Source organism: Mytilus galloprovincialis, chromosome 1, assembly GCF_965363235.1.
Source record: "Mytilus galloprovincialis chromosome 1, xbMytGall1.hap1.1, whole genome shotgun sequence".
Taxonomy (NCBI): Eukaryota; Metazoa; Mollusca; class Bivalvia; order Mytilida; family Mytilidae; genus Mytilus; species Mytilus galloprovincialis.
In genome coordinates, this window is record NC_134838.1 from 121,060,215 (window position 1) to 121,074,497 (window position 14,283).

Here is a 14,283-nt window from a genome sequence, read left to right on the forward strand (position 1 = left end):
GGTCACTTTACTTGTCGCTATTTTTTTTTTGCCTATTCTATTTGCTTCTGTCCAGGTAGATCCGACTATCTCCAGCTTCTTCACCCGTGGTCTTCTCCACTTGTGAAAAAGAATTTCCTGTATCCAATGTCCTTGATGGTTCCATTCTAAAGCAGCTTTTCTAGTGATTGTATCAACAGGTTTCTTCAAGTTGTGGCCAATCTAATGCCATGTTCTTCTCTACAACTGTTAAAAGCTGGTTTATGGCTGATACGTGCCCATACGCTTTTATTAATAAATGTGTTCAGGCATTTGTTTGTGTAAGGGAAAAAAGTAAAATCACAAAAATACTCAACTCCGAAAAAAATTCAAAATAGAAAGTCCCTAATCAAATGGCAAAATCAAACGATAAAACACATCAAACCAATGGACAACAAATGTCCTATTCCTGACTTGGTACAGGCATTTTCAAATGTAGAACATTGCGGATTGAACCTGGTTTTATTGCGCTAAACCTCTCACTTGTATGACAGTTGCAACAAATTCCATTATAATACCAACAATGAGTGAACAAAACAGACATAATAGGTATAATAGTCAAAATATGGGTACAGCAGTCAAGGGGATGGTAATGACAACCCCTAGATTATTGTATTAACTGGGAAATATTGTATCCAAATGCAGGCGCTGCTGGCATGCTGCTGTGATTTTATGTCCAGCGATGCGGATTCACATCAGAATCATTTTACCCTAATTCGAAGAATTCGAATTTACAACTGTGTTCAAGTCGTTACCTTAACTATAAAAGACACATAGGAACAGTGTATTACAAATCAGTGTGGATTGAAACTAAGCAAATACACCAATGGCGCTTCTGTAATTTATTATAAAGGCTAATTAAGAAATGGGCATCGAACGTAGTATTAACTTTGATTAATATTTTACTTTGATTGATAGCGAACTGTGGAGTAGACACGACCAGACATACATGCAGTAACTTTATCAGCTGTTATCTTTCCTTATACACAAAACATGCATACCTCAAAAAAAATTGCAAAAGCTCAATAACATTACCAAATTTACTGTCATTTATTTATCATGGGCGATTGATCATGTTTCCAGGTTGAGTTATCTTCCGTTAAACCTGAATAAATATGCAATATATGTATGTTGTCGGGAAATATAAAATAAATTTGTATGAGCTTCAAAAACAGGACGAAAGCGAGGTTCCACCAAGCTTTTCTACCGTTTCGTAGCGAGTACAAATTAATTTGATATTTTCCGACAATTTACATATATTTTTTGTATCATGAAATTAATTGCAACACATGAAACTTTAGTTATTAAAATCATTGTCTCTTATTTCTCAAAGAAATCGACATCGTTGAAACGCGGACCGCGAAGAAGACTCCAAAATGAAAAGGTTAGGAAATAGAAAAAAATCATATTACCGCTTGCTCAACGTGGAAGTGGGGTAACATGAGACTTTATTTGTACAATAGTTAGATAATTGCAGGATAAATTATAAAACAAAAACACTCAAAGATTAAATATGTCTTCATTTCCATTTGCAAATGCTTAACACGTATGTTTGTTTGTGTAATAGGTCCGATATTTAAGAAAAGTATTACTTATGCAGATTTTCCGGATACGTATATACGTCCAAATAAAATAAGTGTATTAACTTATTTGAAATGAATCATTTTTTGTGTAATTAAATATATTTTTCGAACCAGTTCATTACAGTAACGAGAAAAAAGATTAATTGATTACACAAAATCAGTACACAATCTCAACAAAACAAAGAGCAAATAACTTGTTCTTCGTCTAAAATTCGACAGTACCTGTAGTGTAACAGGACACACTTATGAACTAGTGATCAATTATGCCATCAAATCTTTGAACAATTCAATGACACATATACAAACCGGAACGTGTTAGTGTACGCTTGTGGAATTTCTTATCATTGTATCAAGAAACAAATTGTAACATAAATTTCATGAAAATCTTTAAAGTTTGAATATTGAACATAGAAATAATTTTATTACCAAGAAAGACAAGGAGATATAGAAAAGTGTGGTGGAAAGTTACCACACAATCTGAATGAACATAGCTCCTGTATGGCGAAATACTTAGTTTGGAGCTAGAAAAAGAGAAATAGAAAAAGGTAATAAAAGACAGATTACTCCAAAGTCATAGACAAAAAGACAATAATTAAATAATTGACCACATACTGGTGCCCTTCAACTTATGGACTAAACGCGCATCCGGCAAACACAATTTTAGCTAGAAATCTATGCTGAGTTTATTATTTTCAACCGCTGGGTCGATGCCAATGCTGTTGGAGGGTATTACCAGCTCAGTAGTTAGCACTTCTTTGTTGATATGAGCTAGAATAATGGTATGGTCATTATTATACAATACACCTTTAGCAGATCTTCGATGTTTTGAAAAACTAAAGATTTTAACAATAAAATAGATTACCGGATTTGTTATCTTATAAGCAACACGACTGGTGTCACATGTGGAGCAGGATCTGCTTAACCTTCCGGAGCACCTGAGATCACCCCTAGTTTTCGGTGGAGTTCGTGTTGTTTATTCTTTAGTTTTCTATGTTGTGTCATGTGTACTATTGTTTGTCTGTTTGTCTTTTTCATTTTTAGCCATGGCTTTGTCAGTTTGTTTTAGATTTATGAGTTTGACTGTCCCTTCGGCATCTTTCGTCCCCCCTTTTTTAGCTGTTTTGGTAAAAGGTGAAATAACAAAAATACCGAACTTAAAGGAAAATTCATATCGGAAAGTCCCTAATCAAATGTAAATGAAGAGATACAATTATACACGCTAGAGGACATATTTCGTCGAAATAAAGTAAACAGTAAAATCACAAAAATAAAGAACTCCGAGGAAAATTCAAAATCGGAAAGCCCCTAATCAAATGGTAAAATCAAAAGCTCAAACACATCAAACGAATGGATAACAACTTTCATATTCCTGACTTTGTACAGACATTTTCTTATGTTGAAAATGGTGGATTGAACCTGGGTTTAAAGCTATCTAAACGTCTTACTTGTATGACAGTGGCACCAAATTCCATGATATTGACAACGATGCGTTAACAAAACAAACATACATAATAGGTAAAAATGTCAAAAATAGGGGTGCATCAGTCAACATTGTAATATAATCTTAATCATTAAAAACAAACAAAAAGTAACAAGGAAGCAGAAAATGGTATAGACACCAAGCACACTAGCAAAAACTAAAGACAATAATATACAAACTTACCATAACACAATGATGGGATGCATAAGTATAGAGCGACAACATATATATATGTATCAAAGAAACATAAAAAGGCGTATAGAAAAAGCAAATAGAAAAAATGTTATTTATTCAATGACAAATACAAAGAATTTTTAAAATTCTTTCTTTACCTCCCTTCTACTTTCTAAACAGTTTTAATCCCCCGTTAATCAACATTGTAATAAATTTAAAGATAGAAATGAGAAAGGGGTGAGTCCACAAGATTAAACGTCTCTCGCAATACTTTGACTAGCAGTCGGGTGGTGCCATACAGAGTTCTCTGCATTTAAAGCACGGGTAAATCGTCATTACTGACTAACAGGTAAAGATGGTAAAAGTTAAGTCCAAAGAAGTATATAACTATAAAGTAATGAATTTTAACCCGACACGTGGAGTACAGAAGGTAAAACAAGAAGTAAATACAGTATCGTAATAACCAATGTCTAATTATTCTATTGATATCAATGTTATTATTTCTGTTATATTTTTGTTTTTGGTGTGTGTGTTTTTTAGTGTTTTTTTGGTTTGTTTTTTTAAGTACTCAGTTTTATTTCATCCCATTGATATTAAATTTGGTCACATGATGAATCTTTTTTCAGGGATTGTTGGCTGATCGTTACATGAACTCAAGTGTGTAACAAACAAGAGGTGGAAGATACCAAAGTCAAACAGACAACGCCATGACAAAAACGAAAAACGACTCAAAGACAAACATAAGTAAGCAGAACAAAACATAGAAAACTAAATACTTAGCAACACGGACCCCGACAAACCCATGTAATGTTAGAGATGCCGGAAACCTTTGCAGACATGCACCACATATGTCACCCGAGAGGCCCGTTATAAATACAAAACCGATGATAAGTCTAATTCGGTAGATCACATTCGAAAAAAGGGGACGCGAATATTGTAACGACCCTTTATTGTCAATTTCTAGTAAGACAAGATAAGAGGCGGAATTATCTGTATATGTTGTATACTGTTTAACTTAGATTGAAGAGAAGCTTTCAACATAGTCGCCAACAATTTGTGTTATTTAGTGTGAGAACATCATCTATATAGCAGGAAGTAAGCTTGAAGGATAATGCTAGCTTCTTTCGTTCTTCATAAGAAGATACTTTAAGAAGTCAGCATCATATGATTGAAGGTAAAAGTCATTAAGAAGAGAGCACTGTTGGTATCCAAGTGAATGTCGATTGTTTCTTGAAAAACTCGTACTCTTAACGTAACACATATGTTATTTTAAAATAAAAGTGTCTAGATAATGACAGTTTCAGAGAGTTTTATGTCTTAATCAGATTTTTTTTACAAAGTACGATTTATCTTTTCCTAAGACAAGAGACTTTTATCTACAATGCACATTCCTTTTTATGAAACAATGTAGGACATATTCTTTTATTTTGTCTTTTAATTTATAATGAAATGGGAAATGGAAGAAGTGTCAAAACATATTATTGAAGGGGAAGGATACTTATTTTGTATATATTCTAACAGATCTATCGAAATTTAAGTATTCATATTTATTCTCTAGAATGGGTCATTACACAATAACTTTGAAGACGGTTTTGAATGCTGATAGAATTGATGATAATAAATTAGGAAGATTTTTCTTGGGCACTTAACAGACCCAGCAGTATAAGCTGTTTCAGCTGGAACAACAACATATTTGTCATGGTAGGACAGGTGATTTCCAACTTTTAGCTCTTTTCCGATCAATGTACCAAGTGTTTTTATGAATCCATTCAACTTTTTAATTGTTTTTCATGTTTATCCCATTTCCTGAATAACCCTCCATTGAAACCATCAGTATTTTGAAATAGTCACAATATTTAGGACATTTGAATAACACATTTAGCAGATAGCGTTATTGGCAATGTTCAGTCGGATATATTAAATATGAATCGAGAACTTGCAAGTTTGCAGTCAGAAGGTTTATACTTGAAGTTAATATTGAGATTCTGCAACACAAAATTATAGTTGTAATTCGTTTGGTACTTGTAGCAGAAATTAAGGAGCAGACAAATCTATGTAAGAACGGAGGTATATTTGTGTAACCCGAATTATGATGACGTATACTTATTAAGTTGAAGGCATCGAGACCTGTTTTTGCAAGAAAAATATTCAGAATAGTCTCATTTTCATCTCTTCCGCTGCAAACTCGTCTGAAAAGTCTGCGACTGGCAATATCCGAGATGATACGCTGTAAGATTTTATTGGTTAAAATTACAAGGTGTATTAAGAAAGTGGAATGTTTATTTGATCTTTTTAAATATTATGAAATAGAAAAGACCAAAATTCTTTAAATCTTTTCAACCTATAATTGAAAAAGTATTGTTTGTTTTCGTTCGCCTTTAAATGAAAACAGGGCCCGTAACACCATACAAGTTATGTAATGGCTATGTTAAGTGTATGAGCAGGTAGAAATAGGTATTATTATTCTTAGTTTGGATTAGACTAAAACAAGTGCTTTTCTCATTGGACCATGAAAAGTGTTTGATTTTAATTTGGCGTTCAATGTTAATAGTATAAACATTTGAAAGATTTGTAAGAGGAATAATCAGCTAAAATTAAATCATTTAACCGTAGTAAATATATGTAAACAACAACGTACGTTTAATTCTGCATATTAGTTTTGTGATCCTATAAATTTAAAAACATTCCTTGGTATTGTTTAAGGTATTGTACCGAATGAATAGGTCCAATGAATGAATAGTAATGCGTTGCCAACATTGAATGATTTACCGTTATTGTGCAAACTTCCTCTTTCAGGTATAGCATGTCAAAGTTAAGGACGGATTAGAAACAAAAAGGTAAGGGCAATCTGACAATTATATATAAGTTTTAAATCTGTAGTTAATAGCACAAGATAAAAGTGCATATAGAAAATAGCATATTTTCACCAATGATCTTCAGCTTCGTACTTTATTTGGTTTTTTTTTTTTACTTTTTTATCCTTGGGTCAATGATGAGTCTTTTGTATTCCAAACGCGCGTCCGGCAAACACAATTTATGTAAATTATGTGTTTAATTATTGAATGTATTTCATATGATCATATTTTATATGATATACAATTATCGAAACGCATGGACAATATACAGCAATGAATGTGTTGTCAAAGAAAGGAAACTTTGGGACTGAATGAAACAAAGTTCGAGATATCTATATTCAATTTTGAAGTTAATCCGTCAAAATGTATAGCGACTGAAGATCCTAAAAGAAACAACCGATAAGAAAGACTGAGGCCACAACATGAATTAACAACATTCAGCGATAGCGTGCACCTATTGTGTTGTGGTGTTCCCTACTTTGGTCTGGAAAATTATAAATCTTCTCTATAAAAGAAAAGAAAAAAACGCGAACGTATTAACTGGTAAAAACTCTGCACATAAACTTGATCAAATTAAAGATATATATCTTTCAATTTTGATTTTTGATCATGTTAAAACCTGAAAGCACAGTGCTTACAAATTTTCCTCATTATAGATAGAATATATATATAACACGTAGATATCACCTTTTTTAAATCACTTGCTTCATGTTTCATCTTTACAAATTTTTGTCGGTCTAAACAATGCAGTTTGTGGATTATACCCTTTAAAAAACCGTAAATAACTTAGAATACTATTGACAATAGTTTTCTTAGAATTACTCAAATCATATTTATTTGTTTGTTTGAAATGACCTACAAATATGTTGTGTGTACACTTTAATTCACTCTGATTGAAACAAAAAAATATCTGAAACTGACATTTAGATTTTTTGATTGACAACATATTTGTTACGTTCGAAGGACTTGTTTTTCAACAGAATGTCGCATTCCAATGGGAACTTATCGTGCCCCTCCTCTTGCCGACTTGTTTCTTTATTATCACGAGGCTGACTTCATACAGGAACCTTTTAGGAAAAAAGATAAGAAGTAAACAATATCATTAAACTCTACTTTCCACTATATAGATGACGTTCGTTCACTAAATAATTCAAAATTTGGTGATTTTGTTGAACGCATCTATCCCATCGAACTAAAGATAAAGGATACAACAGATACAGTTAAGTCGGCCTCATATCTTGACTTACATCTAAGAATTGGCAAAAAGGGTCGGTTGAAAACAAAACTTTCAATTTTTAAGTAGCAACATTCCAGCAGTACCTGCATATGGAGTTTATTTCTCCCAATTGATACGATATTCCCGTGTTGCATTTTCTATCATGATTTTCTTGAAAGAGGGTTGCTGCTCGTAAGGAAGCTATTAACCCAAGAGTTCCAAATGGTGAAGTTGAAATCATCCCATCGTAAATTTTACGGACGCCGTCACGAGTTGGTTGACTGTTATGGAATAACGGTTTCACAAAAGATATCGGATATGTTCCTTACATCGTAACTACAATCCCCTTCCCTTTAATGAATGTGACCTACCAGATAAGAGTATTTACCGGATTTGTTATAACATAAACAACACGACGGGTGCAACATGTGGAGCGGGATCTGCTTACCCTTCCGGAGCACCTGAGACCACCCCTAGTTTTTGGTTGGGTTCGTGTTGCTTATTCTTTAGTTTTCTATGATGTTTCATGTGTTCTATTGTTTGTCTGTTTGTCTTCTTTCATTTTTAGCCAGGTGTTGTAAGTTTATTTTCGATTTATGAGTTTGACTGTCCCTCTGGTATCTTTCGTCCCTCTTTATGCTTACTAAGTATACATGCATATAATTTTGAATTCAAGTATTATTGTGTATATATGATATTGCAAAGGATACAAAAGATACAGTTCATTCTGTCTCATACCTTGACTTACATCTAGAAATTGAGGTCGGTTAAAAACAAAACTTTACGACAAAAGAGATGATATCAGCTTTCCTATTGCAAACTTTCCATTTCTATATAACAACATTCCAGAATCTCCTGCATACAGAGTATATATCCCGGGCCTGTATTTACTATCATGATAAAGTGTTGTGGCTCACAAAGAAGCTATTAAAATGTTGACGTTGATATCATTTCTTTGTTAATTTTACGGACGCCATCACGAGTTGGTTGACTGTTAAGGAATATCCGTTTCACATATGATATCGGATATGTTCCTTATGTTGTTACTACAATTCAGTTCCCTTAACATGAATGTGATTTACCGAATTAGACTATTTATCCGGTTTGTAATAACATGAGCAGCACGACGGATGACACATGTAAAACAGGATCGGCTTCCGGAGCACCTGATATCATCCCTAGTTTTTGTTGGGATTCGTGTTTCTTAGTCTTTAGTTTTCTATGTTGTGTCTTGTGACATATTATTTGTCTGTTTATCTTCTTTTTTTTTTAGTCATGGCGTTGTCAGTTTATTTCTAATCTAATCTATGCAAGTGCACTGCATCAAAGGTATTATAACACTAAATAGTATAGCTTGCCACGTAAGTCAATTTTGACTTGTTTTTCACTCAATGTTAAATCTACTCTTTGCAGAGCAACTGCTGAACATCAGATTCTATTTCTGTTCCTTAGACTCGTCTGTATTACAAGACTATTGAATATAAAAATTGAAGACATTTTCTTATCGTTCTGATTCACTCCCAAATGTATCAAGTGCAATAGTGATTCCATGCAATTTTTCCATAGGAACAAATAATTGCTATTTTACGTCCTTTTCTAATAAATTACAGTACTATATGTTTTTTCTTTAAACTTGTTTATATGTTTAGCTAATAAATGGAACAGAAAATGTTTTCGAAATACAAGGGAAATTGACATACGTATGTGCCTGCGAGTTGTTTAAAATTTGACTTCCCACGAGGGTCTCGCAAACCGAACATGCAAATCAACTTTTTTGTATCCAAGGTCGTTAAACACCCCCGTAATTAGTACACATGTTTTGTTAGTCATACTTTCTTCACGGATTTAAAGCTTACAATACATATTTCACTTTTGCCCTTTATTGAATTTCAAATATGACTCTTTCAGTCATGTAATCATCTGGAATTTCAAACTGTTAAGTTTAGAAGAAACGTCATATTGGATTTTAAAAAATCAAACTCTTCCAAGAAAAAGAAAATACTTGCGTATATCATGTTTGCAATGTTGTGACCTTTTATGTTTTAAATATGTTCATATTCACATTCGCCTTATGAACATAAAATACAAATACAAAACAAAAATGTCAGAGATGTGAGCGTAACAAGATAAATATTTGACAATCAGTCTATTTATTGTCAATAGTTGTTTTACTAAACCGTCTAAATATTTAACCTTTGGTCTGTTTACTATACACTGTTTAATATGTTAATCGTAAGTAATATTAAGAAAAGCAAAAAAGGATTATCTTCTAAGTACTCTTGAGTGCTTCTTTTTTTTCACGTAAAAGTTAGTACATCTAGAATAATCCACAGAAACATCAACAAAGTAGGAAAAGTACAATACAATTATAAACTGTTCACGTCTTTAATGACAAATACAAAGCAACCAATTACAAATCTTTTGTGAGACTCTCGCATGGAGGCATTTGAATGATACCAATATATAATGGGAATGTAACTTACATTTCGTAGTTTCTGACATACTCTCTTAAATAGAATACCCACTCACTAACATTTGTCGCATTTTTTTTAAACGTGTTTTTTTTTTCTTCGCAAAACTTAAGGAGAAATGATAAGGTTTTTTTTCAGTAAAGATGAGGTCTTTCAATCATCAGTTGCATTGTTAATTTTTAATACTTATTATATTCATTTATCATAATATCTATTCAAACGGGGAAGAATTTGTGCTTTTATATAAAATTTTAATTTGACTTGTTGTTTAGATATTGTGCATTCATAAGACTACATGCTTGTTGGTGACCCAGTATGGTTTTTGATTTTCAAATTAGAGATGACATAATTTAAATCTTAAGACATTCGATATGGGTATACAATTTAAAAAACATCGTCCTTAATAAAGGTCAGTGTTTAGTTATAATAGACATTCAAAAATATGATTATAATTGGTGTATCAAATCTATGTGTATTCTGAAATAATGTAAGTGTTCTGGTGTGTGGAATAGTTTTTCTGCATAGGTAAATATATTTGTTTCCTTTGGTCAACATGATGGTGTGTTTTATAATGCTAAAATATTTCCATACCATATCTGTTATTAAAAAGAGGGACGAAAGATACCAGAGGGACAGTCAAACTCATAAATCGAAAATAAACTGACAACGTCATGGCTATTAAAGAAACGGACAAACAGACAAACAATAGTACATATGACACAACATTATTAACAGTTTCTTTCAATTCTTCGTGTTGTTGGTTCAAGAACTCATCTTCAAAACATCCGTGTTTCTTCATGTTGAATCGTTTCTGAAACAAGACTCAACTGTTATAAACATGATATATACAAAGTGTGTCTTTTTTTAAAGGTTTCAAATTTATGGTTATATGGATGTTCAAGGTCTATGACGTGTAGTCTGAAAGAAAATATGTGCACAAACACGTGCGCGTTCATACTTTTCCTTAAACTACAACTTAAAAACCGTTTAAAACATTTTGATTTGTCTGCCAAAAAAAAACAATTAAAAGAATGTACATACATGTACAGATGCGTTGACTTATTCAGACAGAGCTATTTTTGGCGATAAATAAAAAGTCATTTAAATAGTGTAATTCTGCCGGTAAGACAGAACGATGATTCAAATTTATTTCACACATTTAAAAAATTCGAACAAGCGGCCATTTTTTTGGCAGTTCTGGCTGCATTATTAATTATATCTATTTTTAATATAGCTATATGTAAGAAGTTGGTAATCGTGTTGAATATTCACAGCTTAAACAAAATGTCTTACGATTAAAGAAATATAAGGATCGCACATGCATGTTATAATAATGCTAACTGTTGATTTGTGATACCAAAGAGATCATTCAAGAATTTGAAATTGCCAGTAGTTTATTCGTTGGAAGTTTCAAAGAATAAGGCCCCCCTCCCGATTTCAAATTTGTTTGTCAATTGCAAATACTTGGTTTAAAAATAGTTAAAAACACATTAAATTGGTGTTGTGATGGGTGTTGTGTAGGAATTTTTAAGAGACATAAACATATAGACTGTACACTAAAAGAGAAAGATAAGTCATCGATCAAAAGAAATAGACAAAGAATTTCTGTATACGTGTCTGACGTTCGAATAATTTATTTGGCGAAAATATTTAAATATCACTCGTACAGGACGAGATCGTTCAGAAATACCTAATCACATGACTCGAATTAAAAGGAAAATATCAATGTCTGGTTAAGCTGTCAATATGACAGCACCCAAACACAACAACATAGCACAAAAATGCAGGACAGAAGATAAAGATGTAACGATAATAAGGAGTGTAAAAAAATATTCGTTTAAAAAGAATATAACTAACATTTGTGCAATTTTCTGTCAGATTTATAAAGAAAATAGGTCCGTTATCAGGTAATAATTCTGATGCCAAACGGACCAATTTAACTACTTTCTCTCCGTACTTTATATTTATCAATAATTGAAAAGTAGTAACTATTTGATATTCTCAATAAAGATTTTTTTCTCTACAATTAGCATATAATTTTAAATATGCAATCTATATTGAGATCGTAAAGGTAGAATTGAAAGTAACTGTTCATTCATTGTCTATTCAGGTGAATTGCATTTGCTTTTCGAACTGTTAAAATTGAAATACAAAACGGTATTAACTCGCACGTTTTGACTTTATTGTAGCGTTTGATTTTATAAATCATTACATCTGATTCAAGCTGCAAATGGTAAAACGATTGAGCACAGGAAAAGAAAAATAATTAAAATGCAATTCAATTGAATAGAACCTATTTTAGATGATAAATATCTTGTTTTGCCTTCATGTTTCATTTTAATTTTCTTTATTTTCTATTCACAAAAAGATTATACTAATGAAAAGGCAAGAATGGGAGGCAAACCGAGTACTATTCCAAAGAAGGAACTGCAAGAGAGATTTCATCTGACAAACCAACAATATGAGGATCTAAAACAAATTTTCAAAGAAAACTCAAAAGGCAAAAGTGAATTGTCTAAAAAGGAATTTCGACGTGTCTATAGTGGACGCTTTCCTGGGAACGCCACTAAGTTTGCAGATAAGATGTTTGACTGCTTTGATACGGACGGCAGTGGAACTGTGGATTTTACTGAATTTGTGATAGGAATATGTATGATGGACAGTGATAAAGTCGAAGATAAAATCAATATTGCATTTTCATTATTCGATTCGGATAAAAGTGGATCTATAGACCGAGTTGAAGTCAGAGATCTTCTACGGGTAGGTATTGCTATATGATAGACATGACGAAAACGTACTATTCTGATATTTACCGTTTTAACATATGATAAAATACAGGCATCTCGTATGTACCAAAATTGCTCTGACGTCTGACGGCCTTTCTATGGCTGGATGGGAAGAGTCATTCATAAAAAAAATCCGTCGATGTTTATGTGGAGAAAAAACTTTTTTAGACAAGGCCTTTGCTCATAAATTGTCATTGTATGTTCAACATGTATCATACCCATAGCCGTATGTTTGGGTGGTGGAAAGGGTAACTTTACAACAACCAGATCGAACCATAAACTATTACCTACATGTAACAAAGACATATTGTCTTCATATATCAATTAAACAAACAGAATTGTGAATTTATTGAATAATTTCTTTTATTTGGGCTACCCCCGGTATCAGATGCCAGATAATTACTTAGTAGGATTATATACTGTATCCTTTCCGAAACCTTTTTTTTTCATGTACTAATTTTGCATTGATGTGATAAATATTCCCATATGAACCTAAATGGTATCAAATACTTTATTTCAAAAAAATATTCTAATAAAAAAATAATTTAGCCCAAAATATTAAGTATAACAAGCACTGGATACGAATGGATATCTGATATATTACGTACTGCATGTTGTCGTCGGCGGATATACTTTTACAAGGTTATTTCACACCTCATACAATGCAATTTAAAACACGTCTAATAAGGTTCACTTTAAATTGTTACTCAACCGGTAAGTTCTCCTTGCAGTTGTCATTGATTACCTAGAAAATTTTATTTTGTGGTTTTTTTTAAGTTAAATTTCAAATGTCATAAAACGTGTATTAAAGAAAATTTTGACAAGTTGCCAGAATTGTTCAACATTTATTGACTTTCAGATTTATGATTGTAAATGCCGCTTCTGATATCCTAATCACCCATAGTGTGTTTTGGATAAAATACCTCATTTATGATATTGACAATATAAAAAATAAATAGACCGATGGAAACTTTGAAAATATAAAAAAGAAGATGTGGTATGATTGCCAATGAGACAACTATCCACAAAAGACCAAAATGACACGGACATTAACAACAAAAGTTTACATTTCCTTCGTCTATATGGTCTTAGCCTTTATGACTCCTTAAATAATTTTAAGATTGCTGAGAATCTACATCTTAAACCGTATCTGACACCACCTCGAAGTAGGTACAATATATTGTCACAGTTACTGTACTGAACTCGGGTTCTCGTGGATATTTAATTATGTTTTCATTTTTAATTTACAGGCTTACAACGACCTGTTTGGGTCCTCTGCGAACGAAATAAATCCACAAACAGTAGCAAATCAGTTGTTCGACGCCATGGATAGAAATAATGACGATGTAATTTCAAAAGAAGAGTTTACATCAGCTGTGCATAAAATACCAGAACTTCTTAATCTCATTCGACCTGATCCTGGAGATTAAAAAAATGTTATCCGTAAAAAATCTGTTCTACACAATGAAGTTGATTTAAAAACGGGTTCAAACATACAGCATTTCTCCGTCATTTTAGTCTACTGTGTGTTTATGATCAATTCTAAAAAGAAACTCTTCAAATATTTTGAATTTAGTATGATAGTCTTGTTCACAGTAAATAGTATGTAACCTGATGTTAATTACTATTACTAGTAAAAGAACGTCTTTATATGTAACCCATACCTTTTCTAATAAAATCGCATTGCATATGTTACAAAA

At 32.3% G+C, this 14,283-nt stretch overlaps 2 protein-coding genes across 4 annotated transcripts in view; one reads left to right on the forward strand and one right to left on the reverse strand.

The window, feature by feature from the left end:
- The window catches only part of LOC143055520 (cytochrome P450 10-like), a 107,216-nt gene extending 97,326 nt beyond the window's left edge, over positions 1 to 9,890 (reverse strand). The window contains exon 1 of the mRNA XM_076228684.1: positions 9,883 to 9,890. The gene's annotated coding sequence lies outside the window, so the exon portion shown is untranslated. The remainder of the gene's footprint in view (positions 1 to 9,882) is intronic.
- On the forward strand, positions 5,646 to 14,283 carry LOC143055533 (neurocalcin-like). 3 transcript variants are annotated; one of them, XM_076228707.1, is made up of 4 exons: positions 5,646 to 5,709; positions 6,052 to 6,092; positions 12,166 to 12,557; positions 13,834 to 14,283. In XM_076228707.1, exons 3-4 carry the CDS (start codon positions 12,189 to 12,191, stop codon positions 14,011 to 14,013), a joined length of 549 nt encoding a protein of 182 aa, XP_076084822.1. In that variant the 5' UTR covers positions 5,646 to 5,709; positions 6,052 to 6,092; positions 12,166 to 12,188; the 3' UTR covers positions 14,014 to 14,283. The 3 variants fall into 3 exon arrangements, with proteins under 3 accessions (XP_076084822.1, XP_076084815.1, XP_076084807.1); XM_076228700.1 differs by lacking the exon at positions 5,646 to 5,709 and having other exon boundaries at positions 5,910 to 6,092; XM_076228692.1 differs by lacking the exons at positions 5,646 to 5,709; positions 6,052 to 6,092 and adding an exon at positions 8,619 to 8,655.

Bases quoted from the DNA above. Each gene is read 5' to 3' on its own strand.
- LOC143055533 (XM_076228692.1), top strand. From the start codon at position 8,634: ATGCAAGTGCACTGCATCAAAG. The intron at 8,656-12,165 runs GTATTATAACAC...ATTCACAAAAAG, and splicing joins GCAAGTGCACTGCATCAAAG to ATTATACTAATGAAAAGGCA. The intron at 12,558-13,833 runs GTAGGTATTGCT...TTTAATTTACAG, and splicing joins AAGTCAGAGATCTTCTACGG to GCTTACAACGACCTGTTTGG.